The sequence below is a fragment of the Saimiri boliviensis genome, chromosome 5, assembly GCF_048565385.1.
Source record: "Saimiri boliviensis isolate mSaiBol1 chromosome 5, mSaiBol1.pri, whole genome shotgun sequence".
Lineage (NCBI taxonomy): Eukaryota > Metazoa > Chordata > Mammalia > Primates > Cebidae > Saimiri > Saimiri boliviensis.
This window is the reverse complement of record NC_133453.1, coordinates 126,892,852-126,918,604: the sequence shown is the minus strand read 5'-3', so window position 1 is coordinate 126,918,604 and position 25,753 is coordinate 126,892,852. Positions and strand designations below refer to the sequence as shown.

Sequence of the window (25,753 nt, the reverse complement as noted above, 5' to 3'; positions counted from 1 at the left end):
AGTTCGTGTCCTTTGTAGGGACTTGGATGAATCTGGAAGCCAACATTCTCGGCAAACTGACACAAGAAAAGAAAAGCAAACACTGCATGTTCTCACTCATAGATGGGTGCTGAACAATGAGAACACGTGGACTCAGGGAGAGGAGCATCACACACTGGGGGCAGTTGTGGGGTGTAGGGGAGGGACAGCAGGGGGTGAGGAGGGCAGGAGGGTGGGAAGGATAACGTGGGGAGAAATGCTGGATATATGCACCTAAAGTAAAATAAAAATACATAAATAAAATTAAATTATAAAAGATCCCAGAGAAGCCCCTCACAGGGGCCACCGCACTTTCAGCATCCTGGAAGGAGACCCTAACCATCTGTGCACAGGCATGAGTGGAGCATCGGGATGGCCTCAACAAACCCAGGCCCCCGGGGCACAGGGTAAGTCAGGACAGGGATTTCCCTCTCAGCATATATCACCTCCGACATGGTAAGGGCATGCTCTATAATCCATCTCAGGAAGGAGCTGGATAAACAAAGGCATTTCCACGCAGATAAATAAGGACATATCCAGCCATCATTGTTCTTGAGAGACTGGCTGAAGCTCATTCCTCGTGAAGTCCCAGCACCCAGAGCAGGACTTCACACTTAGGATGCAGTCAGTCAGTGTTGCTGCGGAATGAAATGAGAGGTCAGCTGCACAAAGCTATACACAGGGATGTCCACACCGTGTTGTTAATTAGTCACTGTTAATCATCGGGAGGATGGGCAAGCAGGATTATAAATATACTGCTTAAAGGCTTAGGCTCTAAAATTGACTTTGGTCTGTATGCTGGATCTGCTGCATAGTATCTGAACAACTTATGCAAAGTATTTGACACTCCTTTTTTTTTTTTTTTTGAGACAGAGTCTCGTTCCGTCGCCAGGCACCAGGCTGGAGTGCAGTGGCGTAATCTCGGTTCACTGCAACCTCCGCCTCCCGGGTTCAAGCAATTCTCCTGCCTCAGCCTCCTGAATAGCTGGGACTACAGGTGCATGCCACCACATCCAGTTAATTTTTGTATTTTTAGTAGAGACAGGGAGTATTTAACACTTTTATGGCTTAGAGGTAACAATGCTAACAACCGTGAAGGCTAAATAAAATGATTCTGAGAGGTACTTAGCCTATTGCCTTGCACATAGTATGGACTAAAAAAAAATGTTTACTCAAAGAAACAGTAAAAGAGGAGAAAATAACCTAAATGTATACGAATGGGTTATTTTCTTAAATATATTATGATACATTTGCATGATGGAATACCATGCAGCCAATCACAAGAATAAATAGATATACATATATAGATATGGAAAGAGATCTGTAATACATTGTGAAGCTGAAAAACCATAAAATAGCTACAGTTGAGTTTTATTTACAAAAAAACTTACTTGCATGAATAAACTCAAACTATTAATGATTTTTTGGGAAGGCACAGCATGGTGGCATGCACCTGTGGTCCCAGCTACTCGGGTGGCTGAGATGGAGAGACTGCTTGAGCCTGCTAGGCAGAGGCTGCAGTGAGCCAAAATCACAGCACTGCACTCCAGCCTGGGCGACAGTGAGACCCTGTCTTGGAAAAAAAAAGAAAAGAGTATCTTTAATAGGATTCCATGGGACAAGATTTACAAGGAGCTTTTCCACTCTGCGTAATTTCCTACACTTGATTTCTTTTTACAACAATCATGTCACAATTAAGATGAGAAAAATAAAGGTTTTCTATTTGTAGGAACAACATAGAAATTTATACTTAATTTCTGTCAGCTAGTAATTATGAAATAATTGTCTGTGGTTCTAAAATGTCTGGTTGAAATTTTGATTGGAATTGGCTTGCATTTATAGATGAATTTGGGGAAAAGTCTTCCCACCCAGGGACATTTTTTGTCATTGCTGTTTTGTTTTTATATTCATTCAAATTTTCTTTTCAGACTTTCAATAACATTTTCTACTTTTCTTTATTTGGGCTTAAATATTTTTAATTATATATTTCCTGAACAGTTGTTTTTCTATTTTGAATTGAATTGTTTGTAAAATATATTTTCTAATTGGTTAGTCTTTACATATACATTATGACTTTTATATATTTATTTCATAACTTGCAAATTTGCCAATCTCATACTAATTCTAACAACTATTCAGTAGCTTATTTTGAATTTGCAATCACGTAACCTCTGAATATTAACAAACTTGCTCCATTTACAAATATCTGTGCCACTCATTTCATTTTGTTTTCTAATTTTACTGACTAAAGTTTCTAGAACCTTAGTAAATAATGATGACAATACAGAATTTTCATTTCTCTTTCCAGACATTAATGGAAATTCCTATAGTGTTTTCTGGCATGTAGAATATTGACCAATATATTGAGACATAATTCTTTTTATCATATCAAGGATAAAAAGAAACTAATGGTAACAAAGTTTCTAATTAGTAACTTTGAAACTAATGGTAACAAAGTTACCATTAGTAACTTTGAAAGCATTTTCACCAAGAATGGGTGGTTGTTTATTAAATGCTTTCTTAGCTCTTTGGCATGATCAGGTATCTTTCCTCTTTTGATTTGTCAAAAGGAAGAAATATACTAATGCCTTTCTTACAGTTGAGCTCCCTATATTTTGTTACTGTTTTAAGTCCCATTACATCAGTGTGCCTCTGTTTTAACAGATAACTGGATTTAGTTTGCTAGCATTTTATTTCGGATTTTTATATCTATATTCACAAATAGGAATGGTCTGCCGTCTCATTTGGGTTGTCTTAGGTTTTATAAAAAGAGCAATGAGACGCTGGACATTTCTTTTGACTTTCTGAAATAGTTTAAGAGCTGAAAGTACATCTAGCTCTAAAAGCTTGAACTATTTTTTCCATAAAATGTTTTGGTCCTGGCATTCCTTTTAGGTAGTTCTTTGAAACTTTTTCCATTATTTCCTTGGTTATTGGTCTATTTCATTGTTTTTAAATGTGCATTTCTGTGGGCCTCCCCTTCTTTCTGCCTCGCTTTACCTTCACCGAGGGTATCTACTCTATTAGTCCTTTCCAAGGGCTCATTCTCAGAAGCAGCGAACACATCTTTTTGGGGTTTGATTTCCAGCATACTTTTTCTGCTTTAGTTACTTGTTTCCTCTTTGCTTTTGTTTTGTCATTTTTTTCTATCTTCAAGAATTTATTATTTAGTTTCCTCAAATCCATTCTATTTTAGAAATGACAGCGTATCATGGAGTGGTTACTGCAGCTTTGCAGCCTAAGCGGATCTAGGTGTCAATCCCACTCCAACAATTTTCCGTGCCTGACTTGGAAGAAATCTACTTAGCCTGCAGTGGAGAGGAGGGAGCCTGGTAAAGCTCAACTGCAAGGCTGTAAGGAGAGGGGCCTGCAGTGAGAGACACAGTAGTCTTATTCAGAGCCACGGAAGTGAGCAGCTTTGGGTTCTTCTCATAGAAGGTCCTCATGAATGCTCAGCAGGCAGCCTCCTCATTGCTGTTGTGCTGCTGCTGCTGCTAAGACAGACCGTCCCAGCCCAGCTGGATGGAGGCTGTGCATTCTTCAAAGACACCCGGAGGGGGAAACAAGATGGCCAACTACATGCAGCCAGGAAGTGCTGTTCCCACTGAGAGAGACCAAATGACCAAGTAATCCACCATCATGTGGGCAGCTCTTCACAGAGGAAAAGCCAAGAGTGTGCAGAGAGATGATGCTGAAGCTGAGGCTGAAGAGGGAGGAAGCTGGGAACCCTGCAGGGGTACCCAAATCCCAGGGCTAGTTCCTGGCCCGAACAGCTCCTGGGAAAGGGACGAGTGAGGGAACTGAAGGACGCCTCACTCTTGCTGTCAGCCTCTGGGATTCTAGCTACAGGGGACCCTGCATCACACAAGGACATGGGAGCTAGAGGGGGATCTTCCCAGGTCACAGGCAAAGACAGGCCTTCGGACAGCATGGATCTGAGGGGTTTCCGTGCACTGGACATCTCCAGCAGAGAGCAGCCATAGATGGTCATCCCCCAGGACTCTCTATTCCCCTCTGGAGGCACTGGCCCCAGCTGACCTTCCAGCCAGGAGAGGGCTGGGTTGGCTTCCCTGGGAATGACACACATCTGTTCTGCAAGCCTTCCTACACGCTAGCCCTTCCCAGGGCCCACGCCTAGCCACCCTGCAGGAGCAGGCGCACAGTACAGCTTCCTCAGCCCAGCCTGAGTGCATTGCTCTACCTGAGTACTTTCCTAGTGATCCAGGGCACGTCAGATCCCCAGGGCAGCCAGAATCCAACTGTGAGCCATGGATTGTCCTGGAGCCCCAGGGCTAACAGTACAGCAGCTCAGGAATACAAAGTCAAGATCTGTGTTTGGCTCTCGAGTGAGGGAGGATCCCCCACCCTCAGAGAATGGCAAGGGGTGAGACACATGGGTTCCTGGGTCAGGGTGGGAACAAGATATGCCTCCCTCCACAGATCAGTCCAGAAAGGGTGCAGCACATCTTCCTATGACAGCCTTTCCCAGAAGGGCCCTGCCTCCAAGGACACCTATGAAAGAAACACAGGCTCATAACCAGTAATCAAAAAGGTCTCCCCCAGGGCTCATGAGCAGACCCGGTGAAGAGGCCATTTGTCTCCATCCACCGCTGCAGAGCCCACCTGCCAACATCAGGAAACAAGAGTAGTGTGGCTGGCTACACCCTAGCTGTTGGTCACTACTCTTCCATGCCACCTACTGGATCAAAGCCCAAGCTGCAGCACCACCAAGTAGCCTACTAATATATGCATAGTGCTGCAATGAACACACAAGCGCATGAGGCTCTTTGGGTTTTTGTTTGTTTGTTTGTTTGTTTTTGACATAATGATCTGCTTTTCTTTGGGTATATACACAGTAATGGGATTTCTGGGATTACAGGCCTGTGCCATCTCGCCTGGCTAATTTTTGTATTTTTAGTACAGACGGGGTTTTCATCATGTTTGCCAGGCTGGTCTCGAACTCCTGACCGCAAATGATCCACTCACCTTGGCCTCCTAGAGTGCTGGTAGTGCAAGCATGAGCCACCATGCCTAGCCTGAGATTATTTTTATCATTTGGTTGTAGCTAACTCCAGCCAAATTGCAGACACCAGAGAATCTTGCAGCAGTGGCTGAGAACATAGGATACCTGCCACATTTACTGAAACAATGGCTAGGCAATGCATCCACCCCCTGCATTGAGCTAACTGTCAGAAGCAGAAAATAAAAGTGTATGCGCATGTGTGTGTGCATGTGTGTGTGATGTTAGAATAAGTCAGAAAGAATAGTCAACACGTTGTTGCTGAAGAGCAAAGAATGGGCAAAAACTGATTACATTTTACTAATTAAAGCATTTTTACCAAAAGCAAAATTTAATAGTAAAGATTAAAATACGAAGTGGCAATACAATAAATTGGTAATACATTTGTATACACCACTCAGCTACAACCTAAAAAGAAAAAGAGGAAAAACAAAAATGAAAACAAAGAAACACAAAGAAACCCAGAATACGATCTGCCTACTGGAAGAACTAGCTCAGGAAAGCAGCTGAAAAAGCTGTCTGTGGATGAACAACTAAAATCTCCTTCCTGGGGAACTAAGGGCAGGGGCATGAAATTGACATCCAGTGATCTCTAAAGAGAACTGAGAGGAGATTCAAAGAAATGCAAAATAACAGCTATAGAGCATTACAGAGTCTTTGGCCTAAAAGAATTTCACATTTTGCTGGCCCAACTGCTATCATTTACTTCTCAGGTGTGGGTGTGGGTGTGTGTGGGTGTGTGTGAATGCGTGTGTGTGGGTGTGGGTGTGATTGTTTTGGTTTGGGTTTTGGTAAGAAATAATTATATATCATCTCCTTTAAGACTATTTTTAGATATATTTCTTTTCACCTCTCTCTCTCTCTCTCTCTTTCTCTCTCTCTCTATTTTCTGCTTCTGACAATTAGCTCAATGCAGGGGATGGAGGCATTGCCTGACCATTGCTTCAGTAAATGTGGCAGGTATCCTACATTCTCAGCCACTGCTGCAAGATTCTCTGGCATCTGCTGTTTGGCTGGAGTTGGCTACAACCATCCTTGGAGTATGAAGAGAAGGAAGGAAGAAAGAGAAGGCGCGTAAGACTGGGCCACCTGCCCACCTTCTCCAGCCCTCACCATTGCTGGAGTCTCTCTTAACCTATTTATGAAGAAGTACAGAAAAAAAGAGAAATCAGCTCAGGGCTGACTCAGGCCTGAAATCCTTGCCTTGGATAATGGGGAGAAGGCCATCTTTTTGAAAGAGAAGATCAGGAATATTTCAGTTACGGTACTCTCCTGACACATTTTCACCATCCCAAACTCCTCCCAGTGTTCTACAGGACTATTTATAAAACTTTTAAAATCATGACCTGGGTGAGGCATGCTGGCTCACAACTTTAATTCCAGCACTTTGGGAGGTTGAGGCAGGCCAATCGCTCCAGCTCAGGAGTTTCAGCCTGACCAATGTAGCAAAACCCCATCTCCAATAAAAATACAAAAATTATCCAGATGTGACGGCATGTGCCTGTAGTCCTAGCTACTAGGGAGGCTGAAGTGGGAGAATCACCTGAGCCCAGGGAGTCAAGACTGCAGTGAGCCAGGATCGCACCACTGCACTCCAGCCTGGGCAACAGAGTGAGGCCCTGTTTCAAAAAATAAATAAATAAATAAAAATAATTTTTAAAGAATTTTAAAAATTAAAAAAATATTGACTTACAGTAAGAATTTACATTTTACATCATAGTACATGGATTACATAAACACCCATAAGATGTATATGTATATATAAATAAACACATGTAACTAAAAAGTTTCATGAAACATCTTTACTACGGTATAATAAAGATAATATAAAATATCTATGGTATAAAAAAGATAATATAAAATATGCCTTTGCTAAGAACCTGATGCAATCTGAAGTATGCTATTCTTTTTCTGTTTTACAGAAAAGAAGTTGGTTTCAACCCAGTAAATTGATTTGCAATCCACTAGCGGTTTTCATGCTTGAAAACCACTACTTTAAGGTTTCCTCTGATTTCTTATAGCAATTCCATATGGGATATTTGCTTTGATTCCTCATTTAGCTCCCGTCTTTGAGCCACTGAATCTTTTCATATGTACACTGATTTTGCGGTGTTTGCTCAGCCCTACTCGAGGTCTGTGTTGACTCAGATTCGGGAGCCGGGATGGGTTCTGAAATTCTTCGTCAGAATCTTTCATACATGCCCATGCCAGACTGCAGAAAGGGCTTAGATTTCTTGCGGCTTTTCTTTGCCAGGTGAGGCATGCTGTGAGCAGCAGGGAGGGTGTGCCATTCCCCAGCATCCAAGCCATCAGGGGAGCCTTCGACCTCTGGAAGGGATCTGTGTAGGGGACCGCCTCCTGTTGGCCGAGCAAGGCAGCCGTGTCCTAGCCATTGTAACTGTCCCCTGGAGGAGCATTTTCGTCCCAGCTGTACGTGCTAGAGGCAAGACCATGGACTAAGCCAGGGGCAAGACCATGGAGATCTCCACGCTGGGTGGTCCCCCGCATCGGGGGCGCCGAGCAGCACTACAGTCGCTCCCACCCAAAGCAAACCTCTCCTCCAGCATCCCCAGACTGGCAGGCACGGCGCCTACCTCCTGATGGGCTCCGCCCTTCCATCCGCGTCCTGGCATCCACCTGCGGTACCCAGCCCCCCTCAGCTCTGTACTCTTTGGTCCTGAGACTTCTCAGTATTTCTGGCATACTCTGAGCAACCCTGTCTAGTTTACAAGACTGACATCGACTTGTCTTTATTTCAACAGAAGTTCAAAAGAAGAACTTGAAGTAAATTCCCAATTTCAAGCTGTCTTCCTAGCTAACCAGAACTCCAAGCTCTTGGAACTGTTTATTTTGCCCCAATGCCTATTTTCTCCCCATGTACATGAGCATGTTGCTATTCACAATGAATTGCTTTTTAATGGCAAAACATAACACATTTGAAAATGTTTTACCAACTCAAATGCATGCATTTTTTGATTTTTTATTTTTTGAGAGGGAGTCTTCCTCTGTCACCCAGGCTGAGGTGCAATGGTGTGATCTTGGCTGGCTGCAACCTCCAGCTCCCAGATTCAAGCAATTCTCCCGCCTCAGCCTCCTGAGGCATGCACCACCACCCCCAGCTAATTTTTGTATTTTTAGTAGAAACAGTGTTTCACCATATTGGCCAGGCTGATCAAAAACTCCTGACCTCAAGTGATCCACCTGCCGAGGCCTCCCAAAGTGCAGGGATTATAGGCAGGAGCCACCATACCTGGCCTGCACAATACAAATTTAAGATATTACAAGTTGAGTTCCCCAATTCAAATATCTGGCATCCAAAATGCCCCCAAATTTGACAGTCTTTAAGCACCCACATGACACTCAAAGGAGATGCTCATTGGAACATTTTGGGCGTTGGATTTTCCGATTAGAGATGCTGAACTGAGGCTAAACACATGATGCAAATATCGCAAAATCTGTAAAAATTCAAAACCCAAAACACTTCTGGTTCCAAACATTTTGGATAAAAGATACTCAACCTGTATTGCTATTGTTAAAGCTGTTATCGTTGATGCTGTTCATTTCTCTATACAAGAAACATTTTCTGAGATTTGTTGTATCCCAGGCACTTGCGACATAAAGGATGAAGACATGGTCCTTTACAGCCCATGGGAGAGGACAGATGTGTAACTGGATAATATTCCTAGTGTGGGAAGTTTCATAAGAAAGGTTTAAATAAAGTGCCCCCCCTCTGAAGTGACTTTACAAATGGCCTCATCAAGAGCTAACTCGTGAGATAAGGTTTGAAAGCTGAATGCGCATTTTGAGGTAAAGAGACCCTTCTGTATTCGGATCAGAGAAAATCTCTAAAGGGCAGTGGGGTCTGGAGTGTGAGCAAGAAATGAATAGCCAATTAAAGCCAATTAATAGAACCAACAAGCCCCTTAAGGAATGAGGATCTTCTCCTACGGGTAAGGATCTTCTCCTATGGGTAAGCAGGTAAGTAGATTTCTCTCTCTCTCTCTCTCTCTCTCTCTCTCTCTCTCTTTTAAGATGGAGTCTTGCTCTGTCACCCAGGCTGGAGTGCAGTGGCACGATCTTGGCTCACCACAACCTCCGCCTCCTGGGTTCAGGCAATTCTCCTGCCTCAGCCTCCTGAGTAGCTGGGATTACAGGCACGCGCCACCATGCCCAGCTAATTTTTTTGTCTTTTTAGTAGAGACGGAGTTTCACCATGTTGACCAGGATGGTCTCGATCTCACGACCTTGTGATCCACCCGCCTCAGCCTCCCAAAGTGCTGGGATTACAGGCGTGAGCCACCGCACCCGGCCAAAAGGGCAGGTTTTAAGCTCCGGGCGTGTCTTCTGCCAAAATAATATTGCCTTAACCCTTTGTATATGAGTTTTCATGGTAGATTTCAATTCTAAAAAGGTTTCCATGAGCACAAAGAATTAGAAAATAATAATTCTATAGTTGATCACATCCAAAGGAGATTTTTTTTGACCCTATGGATATGGGACCATCTTTGTGTTTAGGAAATATAAGTATTTGTTGAGGCATGCCACAAAGTCAGTAAGAGCATGGATTTTGGAGTCAGACAGGCTGGGTTCGGGTCCCGGGAATGTCTAGGTGAGCGGTCCTGTCCAAGCCTCCTCACCTCTCGGTTTGGGGATACACTCCCTAAGCCCCAGGTGGTTGTAAGGTTTAAATGAAATGATGTGTGTGAATATTTTAGCGTGGTGCCTGGGCCTGAAGAGTGGCCAGGAAATGGTTGGGGTACTAAGTATTGTTAATCAGACTCCCTGGGGATTGAATACATGAATAGCAGGGGCTTCGAGGGTCTAACCCACTGACGGCTCATGCCCACGTCATGTCTGCAGCAGGGGAGGTGCCCTCTGCTGTGCTCACAAATGTTAACCATCACTTAACTTCAGGGCAGAAAAGCAGAACAGAGAGGAGGGAAGAGGCTGAACAGTCTTCTCCTTCCACGGAAAACCGGAGGAACAGGAAGGGGAGCCAGAGAGACGGCAGCTCCCAGGCTGCTTCCAGAAACCTGGTGGGAGCTTGAACTGGCCTCTTAGGACAAAGGGGTCGTCTTTGTGCCGCTCAGCCTGAAGTGGGACGATTTCACCTGGCAGGGGCAGGAGGAGCGGATGCTTCCCTGTGTTCCCCAGGGAACCTCTGTTCCTGTGCCGTTACCTCATTCTCCAGCTATGGAAAGCAAACTTGCCGTGGACCAAAGAAATCCAAAAACACCAAAAACCAATCCTGGCACCTACCTACGCAGGAATCAGTCACTCAGCCCTTATCAAAAGCAAGCGGAGTGACCGCTCTTCCCATGGTCATTCTGCAGAGGTGCCCACCCGCCGTGCCCACTTTGGAGGGAAGGAGCGTGGCCAGGCAGCAGAGCAGCCGCCTTCAGGCGCCTGTGGCCTCTCCGTCCCGCTGCCTTCCTTTCCTCAGCCTCCTTCCACACCCCAGTGCCAAGGATGAGACTCGGCTGATAAGTCAGAAATCTCAGGACCAAATTCTCCCCGCGCTGCAGAGCTAGGGCAGACGACATCCCCCTGCCCACCTTCTGGAGCTGCTTCCTCCTGTACCTAATTGTGTGACGTGGTGACACAGAGATTCTTACCAACACAATTCTGGCTTCTGCTCTTGCTCTGACCCCAGCACCAGTTCCAAATACGAAGTTACGTCCCTAGGAACCCAGCCCCTCCCCATTCAGGTCAGAAAGGTCAGCCTCCTGCCTCCGGTAAGGCAGTCTGGATAGAGCAGCTACCTGACAGACATTCACTCACCGGGTGCCCACCTACCTCCTATACACCGTCCCCCGGGGCTGCCACCTCCCTCGCTCCTCTCTCCAGCTGCCCAGCAGGGACTGCAGCACCACGAAAACCCAGCCTGTGGCCCAGGCCTGGGTCAGAGCCGGCAAGGATTGAGAAATGGATGCTCGGTTCTCATCCGGAGGCCAGCCTCTGAGTCCGATCCCAGGCTCCGATACTTGAGTAGGACACAACATTCACCACCTGCTCTGGACAGGTGACTCAGGACAAATGTGTCCCACCTGGCATGGATTTGCTCGAAGACTCCCGACCTGAGCCATCTGACTGCTCCACGTGAAAAGGCTTGGTCCAAAAAGGGGGGCTGCCAGTGCTGAGCAGCTCAGCCTCAGAACCAGGGCCACCATCTGCTGGGCTGGCCGGCAACACCCAGGAGACAAAGCCAGTGCGGAGCCACAGAGCCGCAGTGAGGTTCCTCGGTGCACCCCAACTGCCCCTGCCTTCTTTGAACAATGAGAGCAGAAAGGTAATAAACATGACTCAGTGCCTGCAATGTGCCTGGCACACCGCTAGGAGCTTTCCATAAACCGCACCACATGTTGGGAGTCGCAACACACGCCTATAATCCCAGCTACCCGGGAGCCTAAGGCAGAAGGATCACTTGAGCCAGGGGTTCAAGATCAGCCTGGGCAGCATAGCGAGACCTCATCTCAAATTACGTAAAAATGCAGTAAAAAGGAAAAAAAAAAAAAGTCATCACACACAGTGCTGACATGAATCTGGTAAATATATCATATCTACTTTGCAGACAAAGAAAACCACTGCAAAAAAATTCACTGAGCACCTACTATGTGCAATGCTTGGTGATGTTGGGTTATAGTCAATCACTGGCTCAGCAAAGTCAAGCAGTTTCCCCAAGGTCACACAGTTAGCAAGTTAGCTAGCTAAAAGTCTAATTAAGATCCACCTGTCTCCAAAGTCCGGGCTTTTTCCATAGCATCTCATTTCCTGTCTGTGTCACCCTTTCCCAGAAACAACAAACTCTCAGAAGCTTATGTCACTCAGTGGTCCTCAGGCTGGCTGCGTCAGCAGCGTCTGCTAGAAATGCAAGTTCTCAGGCCCTCGCCTGGACCTTCTGGAGCAGCACTGGATGTGGGGCCAGCCCTCTGTTTTCACAAAGCCTTCCGATGGTTTTGGTGCGTGCTCAAATGTGAGAGCCCACGACCTCACGTATATACGAGCATGTTGAAAAATTGCAGCATAAAAGAATGGGACATTTTTGTGTGTGTCCTGTGGGCATTAGTGTCATGCAACCAGGTGCCTTTCCCCAACGTGTCCCTTGGAGAATCTAATCCTAGGGTGGCACTTAACCCATGTGCCGCCCCACAGAGCGTCCCACACCCTCCTAAGCTCAGCCTCTGTGAGCCCTGTGTACACGCCAGCCTGAGATTTCTGTATGGACCTCTCTTCTAAAGAATGGAGTTTTCCAACGCTCAACACCAAATGTTTCAGGGCTTCCTGGGGGCTTTAATGAGGGTGTAGGTGCAATCTGTAGGAAGCCCTTGAAATTCCACGAAAGGCTGCAAAGATCCAGCCACTGCCGCCAGAGAACCCAGGCCCCTGCTCACAGGGGAGGCATGGGAGGAGGGGACACTCTGAGGATAAAGCTCCCTTTGTCAGCAGGCACAGGGGACACTGTAGGGCTGAGTCTGGAGTGCAGTGAAGGAATTTCTAGATTGCGGGGAGTGAGTGCCTCTGTCAGTGTCGCCTGCTCAGCTCACACCCACAACTTCTCTCACAATGGCCTGGAGGTGGTGGGGCCAGGACAGGCAACGGGCCCCACTGCCATCTTGCTCCAGGACTATGGAGGCTGGCCTTGCTCTTCTCGGATCCTGAGGCCTGGGAGGGCCCCACAGCCCCCTCCTCCACTAATTCTCAGCTCTCTCTTATCATCGGTACCTGAATCTAGTTCCTGCCTCTCCCTCTGTTTTCAGAGAATCTGTTCTTTCTCACTCTCAGAAGGTAAATTTACTCCCAAGTGTAGCTGAGACTTGGCCCTGATTTTTCCTAACGCAGGGTGGTTTTTCCTCGAAGGTGGAAACTCTGGCACCCCTGCGCCCTTCAGGACACCCTGCAGAAGAAGAAGAGTCTCCGCCCTGCCCAACAGTCCACAGACCAGCTCACTGCCAGCCAGGAGAGAGGGGAGGAGGACGCAGCTGAGAGAGGCTGCCTGGTTAGAACCAGGAAGTTCAAGAACCACTTCAGGCTCAACCAAGACCTTCCTGGGCCATCTTGGTGATTCGGAGCCTTAGTTTGCTAAGACGAAAATTAGATGAAATTAATTTTCTGCCAGATGAAACTAGAAACTTCTATTGTGCCGTGTTATTGAGAGAATGAGGCAATGGACGAGGAAGCACACTGCCAACATCGGACCGAGCGGAAGCCTGCTCACCTTCTCGGCCCTTCCAGCCCACGGCGCTGAGACATCTGTTGTACAAGTGATTCTGATACTTGCTAAAGTTTCGTAACAATAGCCTGTATTTCCTTCCAATCCTCCCTTTCTTCAACTACAAAAATGTAATTTACAAAGGTAAATTTGTATTTCCCAAGGTTTTAAACAATGATAATTACAAATTTTAAAAAACTTCATTGTAAAACTTAAAATTACAATTAAAAATTTAAATTTATTTGTAAAAAATTTAAATCATAAAAATTTTTGGCCGGGCGCGGTGGCTCAAGCCTGTAATCCCAGCACTTTGGGAGGCCGAGGCGGGTGGATCACGAGGTCAAGAGATCGAGACCATCCTGGTCAACATGGTGAAACCCCGTCTCTACCAAAAATACAAAAAATTAGCTGGGCATGGTGGCGTGTGCCTGTAATCCCAGCTACTCAGGAGGCTGAGGCAGGAGAATTGCCTGAACCCAGGAGGCAGAGGTTGCGGTGAGCCGAGATCGCGCCATTGCACTCCAGCCTGGGTAACAAGAGCGAAACTTCCTCTCATAAAAAAAAAAAAAAAAAAAAAAAAAAAAAAAAAAAAAATTAATTACAAAAGTAATACACGTTGGTCGTGGCAGTAAAGATATTCAGAGGGCAAAAAGAAGGTGTGTCCTTAAAATGGCACAAGAGTCACCTCCTGTTCTGTTCAAACAACAGCAAAATAAGGAGCAGCAGGCCCCAGCTTCCGTACTGAGCATTCTGTCAACAGCAAGCCCTTTTCCCTTACCGAGTCTCAGTGTCCACGTCCACAAAATGAGAAGAGCGATCTGACAGCGCTGCTCACAGGTCTGAGCATGGAGTGGTCTCGCGGTCTATAAAATGCCTTGGGAATTCTTTATGCTGTGCACTTCCCGTCATGAGAACTGTATTGTCATGATGCAGAATATATGTTGACGATTTTAACTAGCAATGTATCATCACGACATGATGATAATCAGTTCTCTCCCCATGTAGCACTTTCGACTTAGAAGGTTGAGGCCAAAACGTGACGATTTTTAGTGTAAGTCCCCACTTAACACATGCAAACACTGAGACTCAGAGAAGTCACACCAATAAGAAGTGTGCATCCAAGCTTGTGCAGTCAGAAGCAACTGGTCCCTTGATTCCTGCTCCTGGGTTCTCACCCCCTCTTTCCCTGGCCTGCAGCAACATATAGATTCAAACCAAAGGTTTGAACTTCATACAAAAACTCCAGCTGACTTCCATCTAGACTATGCTGCCCTCTCTCTGGCCTTTTCTTCTTTCAGACTGTCCTTCTGGGTTATATCCTTTCAAAGTAATTCCATAACTAAGGTACTATACAATGCCAACAAGCAACGGAAGCCAGTCCACGGACAAATACACCCTGCCCGTGCCAGCAACTCCCAAATTCACTTCTCCGGGCTTGGACTTCCCCTTGAATTCTAACTCTTTTTTTCTTACCACGTGCTTCACATCTTCAGCTGGGCTTTAACTTGCATTTCAGAAATAACACTGCCTGGCTTTTATTCAGTGAGGCGAAAAAAAAAAAAAAAAAAAAAAGGAACACTGTCAAACATTTCTTCCCTAAGCTTCCACATTTTAGTGGTTGTCACTAACATCCATCAATTTCCCAAGCCAAAATCCTCAGTATCAAGAAGGGAAGAACACTGTCTCTGAAGCCAAAATTCCTGGGTGCATCTCACAGGTCTGTCCCGGCCCAGGTGCATGACCAGAGGCAGGCAAAGAGGCGCTTCTCTGTGGACTGGTTTTGACGTCTACAGGATGGCTGGTGAACTAACATCTACCTCACAAGTTTTACTTAGGACTAAATGAAGTGATACTGGTAATGTTCTTAGAACAGTGCCTGCCAAAATAAGCCCTCTGTGAGCCTTTATGAATCTTGATTCCTCCATGTTTCTGACCTTCCACATCACATTTGGTTTCTCAGTGATTCCCGTTGGCTCTATCCCCAGAAGCTATCCCAGTTTCTACCTGCATCTCCATCTTCACTGTCGCCACCCTCCTCTTACCAAGCCCGATTATGGCTTTCACCTTCTAGCTGGGAATGGTCCCTACTTAGACCTTCATAATCCATTTTTCACACAATAGCAGGTAAGCTTTTTGAAAATATAAATTGGATCATGACATTCACTGGCATAAAACTTGCAAGGGCTTTGAATTGCTTTTTTTTTTTTTTAAGACAGTGTCTTGCTCTGTGGCCCAGGCTGGAATGTAGTGGCATGATCATAGCTAACTGCAGCTTTAAACTCCTGGCTCAAGCAACCCTCCAGCCTTAGCCTCCCGAGTAGCTAGGACTACAAGCACATGCCACCACATTTAGCTATTTTGTCCTTTGTATTTTTTGTAGAGACATGGTCTCTCTCTCTGTTTTGTAGAGACATAGTCTCTCTCGTGGTCTCTCTATATAGATATATGGTCTCTCTCAAGCTTGGCCTCAAGCAATCCTCCTCCTTGGCCTCCTAAAGTGCTGGGATTTAGGCATGAGCCACTGCACCCAATCTCTATTTAAAAATTCGAATAAACTGTATTGTTCTGAGCAGTTTTACGGTTATAGAAATATCGCACAGAAAGTACAGAACTCCCAAATACTGATCTCCCTCTCCACACACACAATGTCCCTTACTATGAACATCCTGCGTTGGCATGGTACATTTTTACAGTTGATAACCCAGGACTGATACATGATTATTAGCTGAAGTTTGTGGCTTCCATGACGGTTCACCCATTGCATTGTGCAGTGCTACAGGGTCTGACACGTGCGTAGCGTCAAGGAGCCGCCACTGCGGTATCATACAGAGGGGTGTACTGACTGCCCTAAGCATGCCGCGCGCTCCACCCCTTCCAAAGACTTCGCATTGCTTTTTCAAAAGAATACCCAGATTCTTTACAACGTCCCAAAGGAGCGACATGATCTCACCTCGTTTATCTCCCAACTTCAGTTTCCACCTCTGGCCCCTCCCGCTCCCGGCATCCCACAGCCGGCTTGGCTCTTTCTCAAATAAGCCGTGCCCCTGTCACCCTATGGCTTCTGCCCTAGCTGTCTTCTCTCACAGGAAAGTTTTACTTCCAGATTTTCCTCTGGCTGGCTCTTCCCTGCCTCCACATCCTAAGTGAGATCTTTCTCGTCCACTCAATCTAAACTAGCCCCCGGGCACCCACTGCTTCCTCTGCTGCTTTTATTTTCTTCATAGGACTTGCCACCATGTGAAGGTGTCCTGTTAGCTACTTGGGTACTCACGTACCATCCATGCCCCCATCTAGAGTATGAGCCCTCCACACAGGGACCTCATCAGCCTGTTCACCGTGGGGTCCTCAGCACCAGAGTATGGATGGCCTCTAATGGTTTGGTAAACATTTACTCCGTGAATCAATATAAATGAATGAATAAATAAATGACGAATGCCACGTAATGAGTTTCTACATTTGTTTGCAGTTGCGAGTTTACAAAGAGCTCCTCTAGACATTTCCTTAGTATACTTTATGTGAGTAGGCCCAGGTTCAAATGGAATTTTAAACACATATTCACAGTCTCTCTCTTAGCTCCTAGAACCCACAGATCAGGGAACAGAATGTTCTCTCCAAGGGAAGCGAGCATTCACGACCTTCTGATTGTGACAAGAAGAATCACTTGGTTTAACTCACGGCTCTAAGACAAAGAAGAACACTGAGATTTAAAACCTTGGCTGACTGATACGCAGGAGCAATCCATTGTGCAGCACGGGCTGAGAGCCAGCGTGGAGGCTGAGGCAACTCCATCGTGGGTGCTTATCCCCTATATTGGCTTCTGATTAACTCCAGTTCCAGGACAGTCTCTTCAGGTTTCTATTCTACCTACTGCTGCTTGTGTAAGTGCATGTACTTATCCTGCCCTTAGGTCAAAACAACCTTGATGTTATTGTACTTACCACAAATCCCACCCTTGAGCAATTCTCCTACGCATTCCTTCTGAAGCCCTGTACCCTTTCCCTGTGATAGATACACCCTGGGGCTGGGGTGTCATGGCAGGGATCCCCCATCTTGTCTCATCAGCCTAGACACAGACATGGCTTCTGTTCCTAAGTCCCTATTCAACACTGCTTTCTAAGAAACTGGGTTTGTCAGCTTCTCTCTCTGGCCCCTCAACTTCCTCAGCCTTTGGGGGTAGGTTTGCATAGACCTGCTCACTGCAAACAGCCAGACACAAGGCGAAGCACCATCGCACAGTATCTAGTGCCACAACTCCCTTGGAGGGTTGGTCCTGCAATGATTTCCCCTTTTTCTTATGAGAAAGGGAGGAAGAGACATCCCGGGGAGTAAAACAACTTCCCCAAAGCACAGAGCCAGGAGGTTAACCCAGGATCATCTGCCGACAAAATCCAGTCGGTTCTTGTCCTTGTAACAAAATCTGAGTGAGAAAACATTGCCGTGCTGATGGGATGGAGAGATCGATAGGTCTATAGATCCCTGCCCATCCCCTTCAGCCCCATCACACGCGTGGGCTTAGAAAGGGTTAAATGCCACAGCGGGAGGGAGTGGTCAGTGCCTGGGTGGTGCTGTTTTTAAGGCCAAGATTAGGATGCTTTGCACAGCACCACCTGGCAAGAAGAAAAGGCCAGGTATTAATGAATGACGCACGAAGCGGGAGAAGGGGGCGAAGGGGGAGAATTTTCCACTCAGCAAGACTTTGGCAGGAACGGCGTGTTCAGTCTGGGGTCTCGCCTTTTACAAGGGTGTGGAGGCAGTTGAGTCCTTCGTCTTTTCTGGCCGTGACAGAATTGCCAGAGATGCCCCAGCCAGGGGCCCTGGCGCCCTCCCGCGTGGCTTCAGACTGGACACGGGCGGAGCCCGAGGTGGATGGCGCCTGGCTGTTCAAAGCAAATATTTCTCCCAAGCTTTCAGTCTTTCTGCCCACACAAGTATCTGAGGAACGCCGCTTCCTGCCTTGCATCAGAAAGCAACATTTTTAAAGATTAAGAAATCCCTACTTTTCTTCTCTTAATTTGTTATTGTCAGGACACGACTGACTCAATAGGTAAAAATTTTAAATCCCTGCCCAAGGACACAGGCTTGTCTCCCCATGCTCAAAGTTCCCCCAGAGGCTGTGTGCGTCCTTCCATCTCCACGTGTCAGCGCACTCTGCCCTTTCTAAGCAAGGCACTCAATCAGCTCTGCCTCCCAGAGAACTCTCCTGTGTTTTTCAGGGTTTGGCTCAGAATCACCTCCTCCAGGAAGGCTTCCCTGACACCCACTCCCAACTCACACATTAAATCAGGAGTTGCCTTGACTGGGCACAGTGGCTCACACATATAATCCTAGCTCTTTGGGAGGCTAAGGTGGGAGAATCACTTGAGGCTAAGAGTTCAAGACCAGCCTAGGCAACACAGCAATATCCTGTCTCTACAAAAATAAAAATAAAAAATTAGCTTGGCATGGGCTGGGTGCGATGGCTCACACCTATAATCCCAGCACTTTGGGAGGCCCAGAAGGGTGGATTGTTTGAGGTCAGGAGTTGGAGACCAGCCTGGCCAACATGGTGAAACTCCGTATCTACTAAAAATACAAAACTTAGCTGGGCTTAGTGGTACGAACCTGTAATCCCAGCTCCTCTGGAGGCTGAGGCAGGAGAATTGCTAGAACCCAGGAGGCAGAGGTTGCCTTGAGCCAAGATCTTGCCACTGCACTCCAGCCTGGGTGATGGAGTGAGACTGTTTCAAAAAAAAAAAAAAAAATAGCTTAGCATGGTGGCATGTGCCTGTAGTCCCAGCTACTCAGGAGGCTGAGGCGGGAGGATTGCTTAAGCCCAGGCTTAAGTCAGTAGGTCGAGGCTGCAGTGAGCCTTGATCACACCACTGCACTCTTTATTGCAATAAGTAAGAAATGAATAAGGATCTGCCCTCTTGTGCTCTCAGAGCACTCCATGCTGAGTGCTCTCATTCATGTGTCTGCTTTTTCCAGGAAGGAATAAAGCCTTGCTGCCGGGGACTGTGTCATATCTTTCTTTGTAGCCTTGGTATTGAGCATAGTACCCGACACAAACTGGATGCAAAGTGAGAGGAAGGGATGAGAAGAGGAAGAGAAAGAAGAAAACAAGGCAGGAAGGAGGGAGGGAGAGACAGATTCTTTGTGATCAGATACGTAGAACACAGAGACAATTTAGACACGTAAACACACGCATCTAACCTGATAAAGGCGCATGTATCCAAGTGTACACTCTAGTCACAGGCAGACCTTGCACTGAAAAGAGCACTGGGCGAGGAGTCCAGCAGCCTAAGTTCCTATCCCCTGAGCTGCTGTGACTCGTGTGTGACCTGGAGGAAGCCAGTCCTCTTTCTGAGCATCAGCTTCCTCATCTGTAAAATGGGTTATCATGAGACTTTTACAGAATGCTCTCACTGCCCGAAATATCAGCGCTGCCTTCTCTCAGCTCCATCTTGCCCGCAGTGCCCCACACACCCTCTGCAATGGGAAGAAAAGAAAAGCAGGGTGCGAGAGCCAGAAATCCGTGTGTCCATACTCTCCCCTCTTAACACCACGGCAATTCAGACACGTGAAAGCACACCTGCCCGGCCCTGCCTGCCGTCCGTTTTGTGCTGCTTCTGCGTTCGTGTCGCCAGTGCCTCCTCCGCCTGTTCTAGTCTGGACCGCAGCAGGAAGTATGAGGACAACCCTAGTGGGGACAGCTTGGCACCTATCACCGGGCCTCAGGTCCTTGGGGGCCCAGGTGAGGCCCTCAGGACAGACAAGGACACAGAGCTTCAAAACAGCGGGCACGAAGCAAGGGGCTGCTTTCCCACGACGGGGCCCCTGCTCCTTCTCCCCGGTCTTGTCAGTTTCTAACCTCACTGTCAGAAACCCAAACTGCAACCCTAACCCCAAGAGATGCCCAGGACCGCTCTCTGTACCTTGTCGTCCTTTAGCCCAGAATAACCCAAGCTTGGTGCAGCTCTCTGGTCCCAGAACCCCCAAAGTTTGCACTTGAACTGATTATGAGGTCTGCCCACCACAGCCAGGGGCCTTTACAGGCAAGTGTTCTGGTCAAAGGAGGACAAAGTGGGTACCACGCTTTATTTAATCAGGCCTTTAAAGTTAGCAACACGTTGTGTATTATCAGCAAAAATTGAAAGCAACGGAGAAGGGCACAAGAGAGCTTTTTGGAGTGATGGTGACGGTAATTTCTTTTTTTTTTTTTTTTTTTTTTAGACAGAGTCTCATTCTGTCACCCAGGCTAGAGTGCAGTGATGTAATCATGGCTCACTGCAGCCTCAACCTCCCAGACTCAAGCAATCCTCTGGCCTCGGCCTTCCAAGTACCTGGGACTACAGGTGTGCACCATCACACACAGCTAATTTTTAATTTTTGTAGACACGGGGTCTTGCTATGTGGCACAGGCTGGTCTTGAACTCCTGGACTTCAGCCATCCTCCCGCCTCAGCCTCCCAAAGTGTTGGCATGACAGATGCGAGCCACTGCACCCAGCCAGGGATGACAACATGTCATCCTTGCTAGGAGTGTGCTTTACACTGGGGTATACACTTGTGAACTGAATGGTGCACTTAAGAGACATACGTTTCGCTGCATGTAAATCTTACCTAAAAGATCAACAGCCACCAAATACTGAAAGGTAATTAGATGTATGCTGAAGTCAAGTTCCACCCTGGAAGATTCCCCAGTATAAGTAAGTGCGTACACGTAGTCTACCTTGAAAGGGAGACCGCTCGTGTCCTCACTCCACTTTCTACCAGAAAGGGAGCCAGTGGGGCTGCTTTGGGCCCTGCGGTATGCTTTATTTCACCCCCAACTTATTTGGAAATACATTCAAAAAGTAAGATGGATAGTCAGGTGTGGTGGCTCACTCTTGTAATCCCAGCACTTCCCTCCCTGCTGAGGCAGGGAGGATCACTTGGGACCAGGAGTTTGAGGCCAGCCTAGGCAACATGATAAGACTTCATCTCCATATTTTAAAAAGAAAAAAATGAACAAAAAAATAAGATGGATACATGGATGGACAGAGGGATGGAGCGATGGAGAGACATGATACAGCAAATATAGTAAAATGTGATTTGTAGAATCTAGATAATGGACATATGAATATTGACTACAATTCTTTCCACTTTTCCGTATGTTTGCAAATGTTTGTAATGATATTTTGGAAAAAAACAAAATTGAGAGCAAGTCAAGAAGCCAATAATATGGGGAATGGTTAAATAAATTACAACACAGGCATCTGATCTGATTTTCTGAGGTTGGGAAGAGTAGCTGTTCAGATAACTTTGTCAGAACTGTGAAGTTATCCGCAACCCAATGCTGAGTGGAAACATTGGCCTGTGAGCAGTATGGAAATGCAGAAGGCTCCCGATGCTTTTTCAGCTGCATACTCCCTGCGGAGACTACAGGCTTTAGAATGGAATAGACTCATCTGGGTTCAAATCTGTCCTGCCACTCATCACCTGGATAAACTCCCCGCGCCTCATTTCAGTTCATCTGGGAAATAAAGACAGCAGCATGTACCCCACAGCACTGCGGGGAAGATCAGAGTCGGGGCTCATGAAGGATGGTCCTAAATCAATGCCTGGTGCTGAAAGCCCTCAGGAAGAGGGAGCTGCCGGTATTCCTGAGGGCCTTCCAGGGTTCAGGATGAGGCCCCTCGTAATGAGGGATGTACACCGAGGAGTTGCTGATACACAGGCAGAAGCTTTCCCCAGCAGCAAAAAGCTCTTATTCCCTTAGCTAACAAGTCACCATATATTTTTTTCAGATGCTGTAAGAAAAACAGACTGGATGGATGTACACTTAAAAAACTCACAGTGGCCAGCTTAAACTGGTAAGATAGGACCCACTTCTCTTTTCCCATCCCTGTTCTACAATTCGCGTTTGCTTCTCCATCCCCGCCCCAGCCTAACTCCCACACATCCTCCAGAAAACAACTCAAACAGCATCTCCTCAGGGGAGCTCCACGCGGATCTGCCAGACTAGGCCAGTTCCCCTGTTACAGCCTCCCATACAATTTGACCCTCTTTGCCTTTATACATATGTGTGTTCAGTTGTTTGTTTAATGTGTCCCATTAGATCCCCAGAGCCCAGCATAGCGCTCGAAGCATAGAATACTCTAAGAAATAAATTCCAGACTGGGCACAGTGGCTTACCAGCCTGAGCAACATAGGAAGACTCCGTATCTTCCTACGGAAAGTAAAAAATTAGCCAGACATGGTGGTACATTCCCGTAGTCTCACCTACTAAGAAGGCTGAGGTGGAAAGGCTGCTTGAACCCAGGAGGTTGAGGCCATAGTGAGCCATGATCATGCCACTGCACTCTAGCCTGGGCAACAGATGAGATCCTGCTGAAGCAAAAGAAGGAAGGAAGGAAGGAAGGAAGGGAGGGAGGGAGGGAGGGAGGGACGGAGGGAGGGAGGGAGAGAGAGAGAGAGAGAAAGGAAGGAAGAAAAGAAAGAAGGGAAAAAAAGAAACAAAGAAACAAAGAAAAAGAAAAAAAGCGATGAAAATGAATTCCAAGTGTTTGGGAAAGTGATTTCAGTCTGTATATTGAAAAGTAAATAGGAAATTAGGAGGAGACGGAGAGGAATAAAACTGCATCCACGCTTGTCCCAGGCAACATGACATAGCTCTTAACTATCAAAGCCATATGGCAGTGCCTCATGTGGTTTCACATTCTTTCTGGGAGAAACGTCAGGGTGCGGGAAGGTGTGCGGCAGAATCCTCCTCGAACCCCGCGCCCCACCCGCCAGCCCTCTGCTTCTCACAGGCCCAGCCCCTCCTTGCTGACAGCTGGCCAAGTCCCAGGGATCCCCAGGTATCTTGAGTCCCATTTTCTAGCAGAAGGGCTCAAGGCACCGGTGGTGGAGACCATAGGACCAACCATTGTTGAGAACACATCCCACCACCATGGCCACGTGCTCAGAATCTGCACGCGTGAGACAGCAGAGCTGGAGTGTCCTTAGAGGCCGTCTCTAGTCCAACACCCTTCCATCCGCTTCATAGACAGAGACACCGAGTCCCAGGTATGGAAAGGGGTTTATCCAAAGTCGCACCATCATGCAAGGGTTTAACGACAGGTGGCCATGCATGTGAATGCCCAGTCTTCTAACAGCCTAACTCGAAGAAAAAAAGACACCGCATGAAATGTACTAAGTAGACGATGGAGCATTGCCCAGGTAGCTCCTCACCCCTGGACTGAGGCGCTCAGTCGCACGGCTGACATAAGGGTTGCCTGTGATAACTCATAACTGAGTCCCTCTCCAGAATCTGCCTTCAGCCAGAGACAGCTACCTCGCCCAAGGTTATGCCTGGGTTCTGGGGGCAGCCCACAAGCAATGGCTGGCCACTCGCTGGAGGGATATCAAATCCCTCGGATCCGCTGGATCCACTGAGGCTGGTGTTGCAATTGCATCACAGCCCAACGTCTCCATGTTTCTGGTTCTGCCTCCCTCACCCTGCCCTGGTGGTGTTTCCAGAGCACGCACCAATGAACTTCCTGTACGCAAATCTGTCTCAGCATCTGTTACTGGGGAAACGCAACCAAAGGCGGGGTGCAGCCAGAGGCAGGAAGTGGTAAGACGTCCCTGTGAATCAGAGTGAACAAAATGGTTTCACCGAACACTGAGCCCCTAGTGAACACCAGTCCCACCCTCGAAGATCCCCCGTGGAAGTAAATGCATCTGTGGAATCTGCCTGCAAAGGGAGACCGTCTGAATGCTCATCCCACTTTATTCTAAGCAAACAGCCAGGGCTACTTGAGCCCTCAAGCACTCTGTTCTTCATCCTCAAACCTGTACGTCTGTGATCGTTGCTGTGTCAGCACAGGGGAACGGCCTGCTTAGGAGAGGTGGCGTGTCCTCTGAGTACGTACACACTTTTGGGTCATTTCACAAACTTTATCTTAGCTATTGCTTCTGCCTTCCTGTGAGGGAAGAATTTATGACCACTGTTTTGCAAAGGAGGAAAGTGAGCCTTTGAATACCTTTTCCAAGATCAAGGAACCTGTTACCTTCAGACCCAAGACTCCATCCCAGGTGGCCACGCCCCACGGTCCAGGGTCTTAGTATAGGGAACTGCACCCCACTGCCTTTCTTCACACTTCAGCGGATGCCTTAACGGAGCCTAAGCAAGTGGATGCCAGGGTTCTAGCCATATCTTTCTGCAGCTGGAAAAGTCGGAATAGGCCTTTGACTCACTTCCTTCTCCTTTCTAAGGAAAACCATGTGTTTACTCTCTTATGCCAAAGTTACAACAGAGCTGAAGTTTCGCCAGGGTTAACTTTCAGAGTTGGGCAGAAGGTGAAAACCCTTTGCCTGATGCCGGTTTATATTTCCAGAGCCAAAGAAGAAGACTGTAATAAGAAACGCTCTCATCTGTTGGGCTGTACCTGCAGGGAGGCAGGGGGTCTGGATGGGAGCCCCTCCCAGTTCTCAGATCTGCTCCAGAGATCTGCGCTCCGTTCATTTCTCCCGGAGCTGAGCAGCACCCTCTTCTGTTCCGCTTTGCTGAAACTGGAGCAGAGCTGGTGGAGACCCTGACAGCTACAGCATTTTAGACACTGATGCCTCTGCCCCTTGAAGAAGCAGCCAGGTCACATGGAAAGCCGCTGCCCCGGACAGCTTCACTCTCACCCCCTGTGGGGGTCCTGCAATCCCCTTCACCTCTCTGCCAAGCACATGGTGAGCACTCAGCCAGCCACTGCAAAGACAGGCACTGTGTCCTATTGCACCACACACGTGTGCACACACACACTCACACACTCACTCAGATACTACACAGTGTGACCAAAACCATGTTTCCATTCCTCTGGGAGGATGTCAGGAAGGGTCCACCCTTCCATCTCAACCTGCCCACGAACCCCTTGGGACAGCAGAAGGAGGTCCACTCACCGTTCTTCCTTCTCGGGAAGACTCTCTTCTGCAAACTCATCACACAGGCTTTTGAGGAAGGGAGAGCGAGCTGGGAAAAATTTCTCCAAACCAGGATCAGGGTTCCATGGGAGGATCGATGGCAGCTTCTCGGCTGGAAGTATTTGAATATGAGTTAAAACTACAAAGTAACTCCTCGTTAGAACTGTTTTTTTTCCTCGGCAGGGAGGGAGAAAAAAAAATCCCTTTCCCTCTGCCAGAAAATCTTTAACGTTTCACAACGGTCGCTTCCAACTCCTGCCCTCCTTGAGAAGCAAATGTGTATAAAGGCAATGTTATTTCACTGAATCAAGCCCTCAGATCATAAGCCTTTTCCTGTACCACAAACAGAAATGTAAAACCTCAAACTTTCCTTTGGACTTGGAGTCTGCTGGGAGAGGGCAGAAACAACCCTTTCTGAGTCTAACGTATGGAAAATGTGCCACACTGTTTAGCTCATCCCAGGCACTTGAATCTCTGCTCCCCCCTTCCACTTTTTTAAAATGCGTTCTGGCGTGTTTATGTAATTGCATGGGGTAAACACAACACCTACAATCCTTGCCCAAAGTTGAAGTGATTCATTTTCTCCTTCACA

General features: G+C 47.1%; 1 protein-coding gene across 4 annotated transcripts in view; it reads right to left on the bottom strand.

The window, feature by feature from the left end:
• Window positions 1–25,218, bottom strand: part of IL16 (interleukin 16) — a 114,706-nt gene extending 89,488 nt beyond the window's left edge. For 2 of the 4 annotated variants that reach the window (XM_074399937.1, XM_074399938.1), the window contains exon 1: window positions 25,141–25,218. In XM_074399937.1, the coding sequence (XP_074256038.1) occupies window positions 25,141–25,180 (40 nt within the window). In that variant the 5' untranslated portion in view covers window positions 25,181–25,218. Of the gene's footprint in view, window positions 1–10,834; window positions 11,308–25,140 lie in introns of those variants that run through there. The other 2 variants (XM_074399939.1, XM_074399941.1) reach the window with 2 other exon arrangements.
• Between the last annotated feature and the right edge of the window lie 535 nt (window positions 25,219–25,753).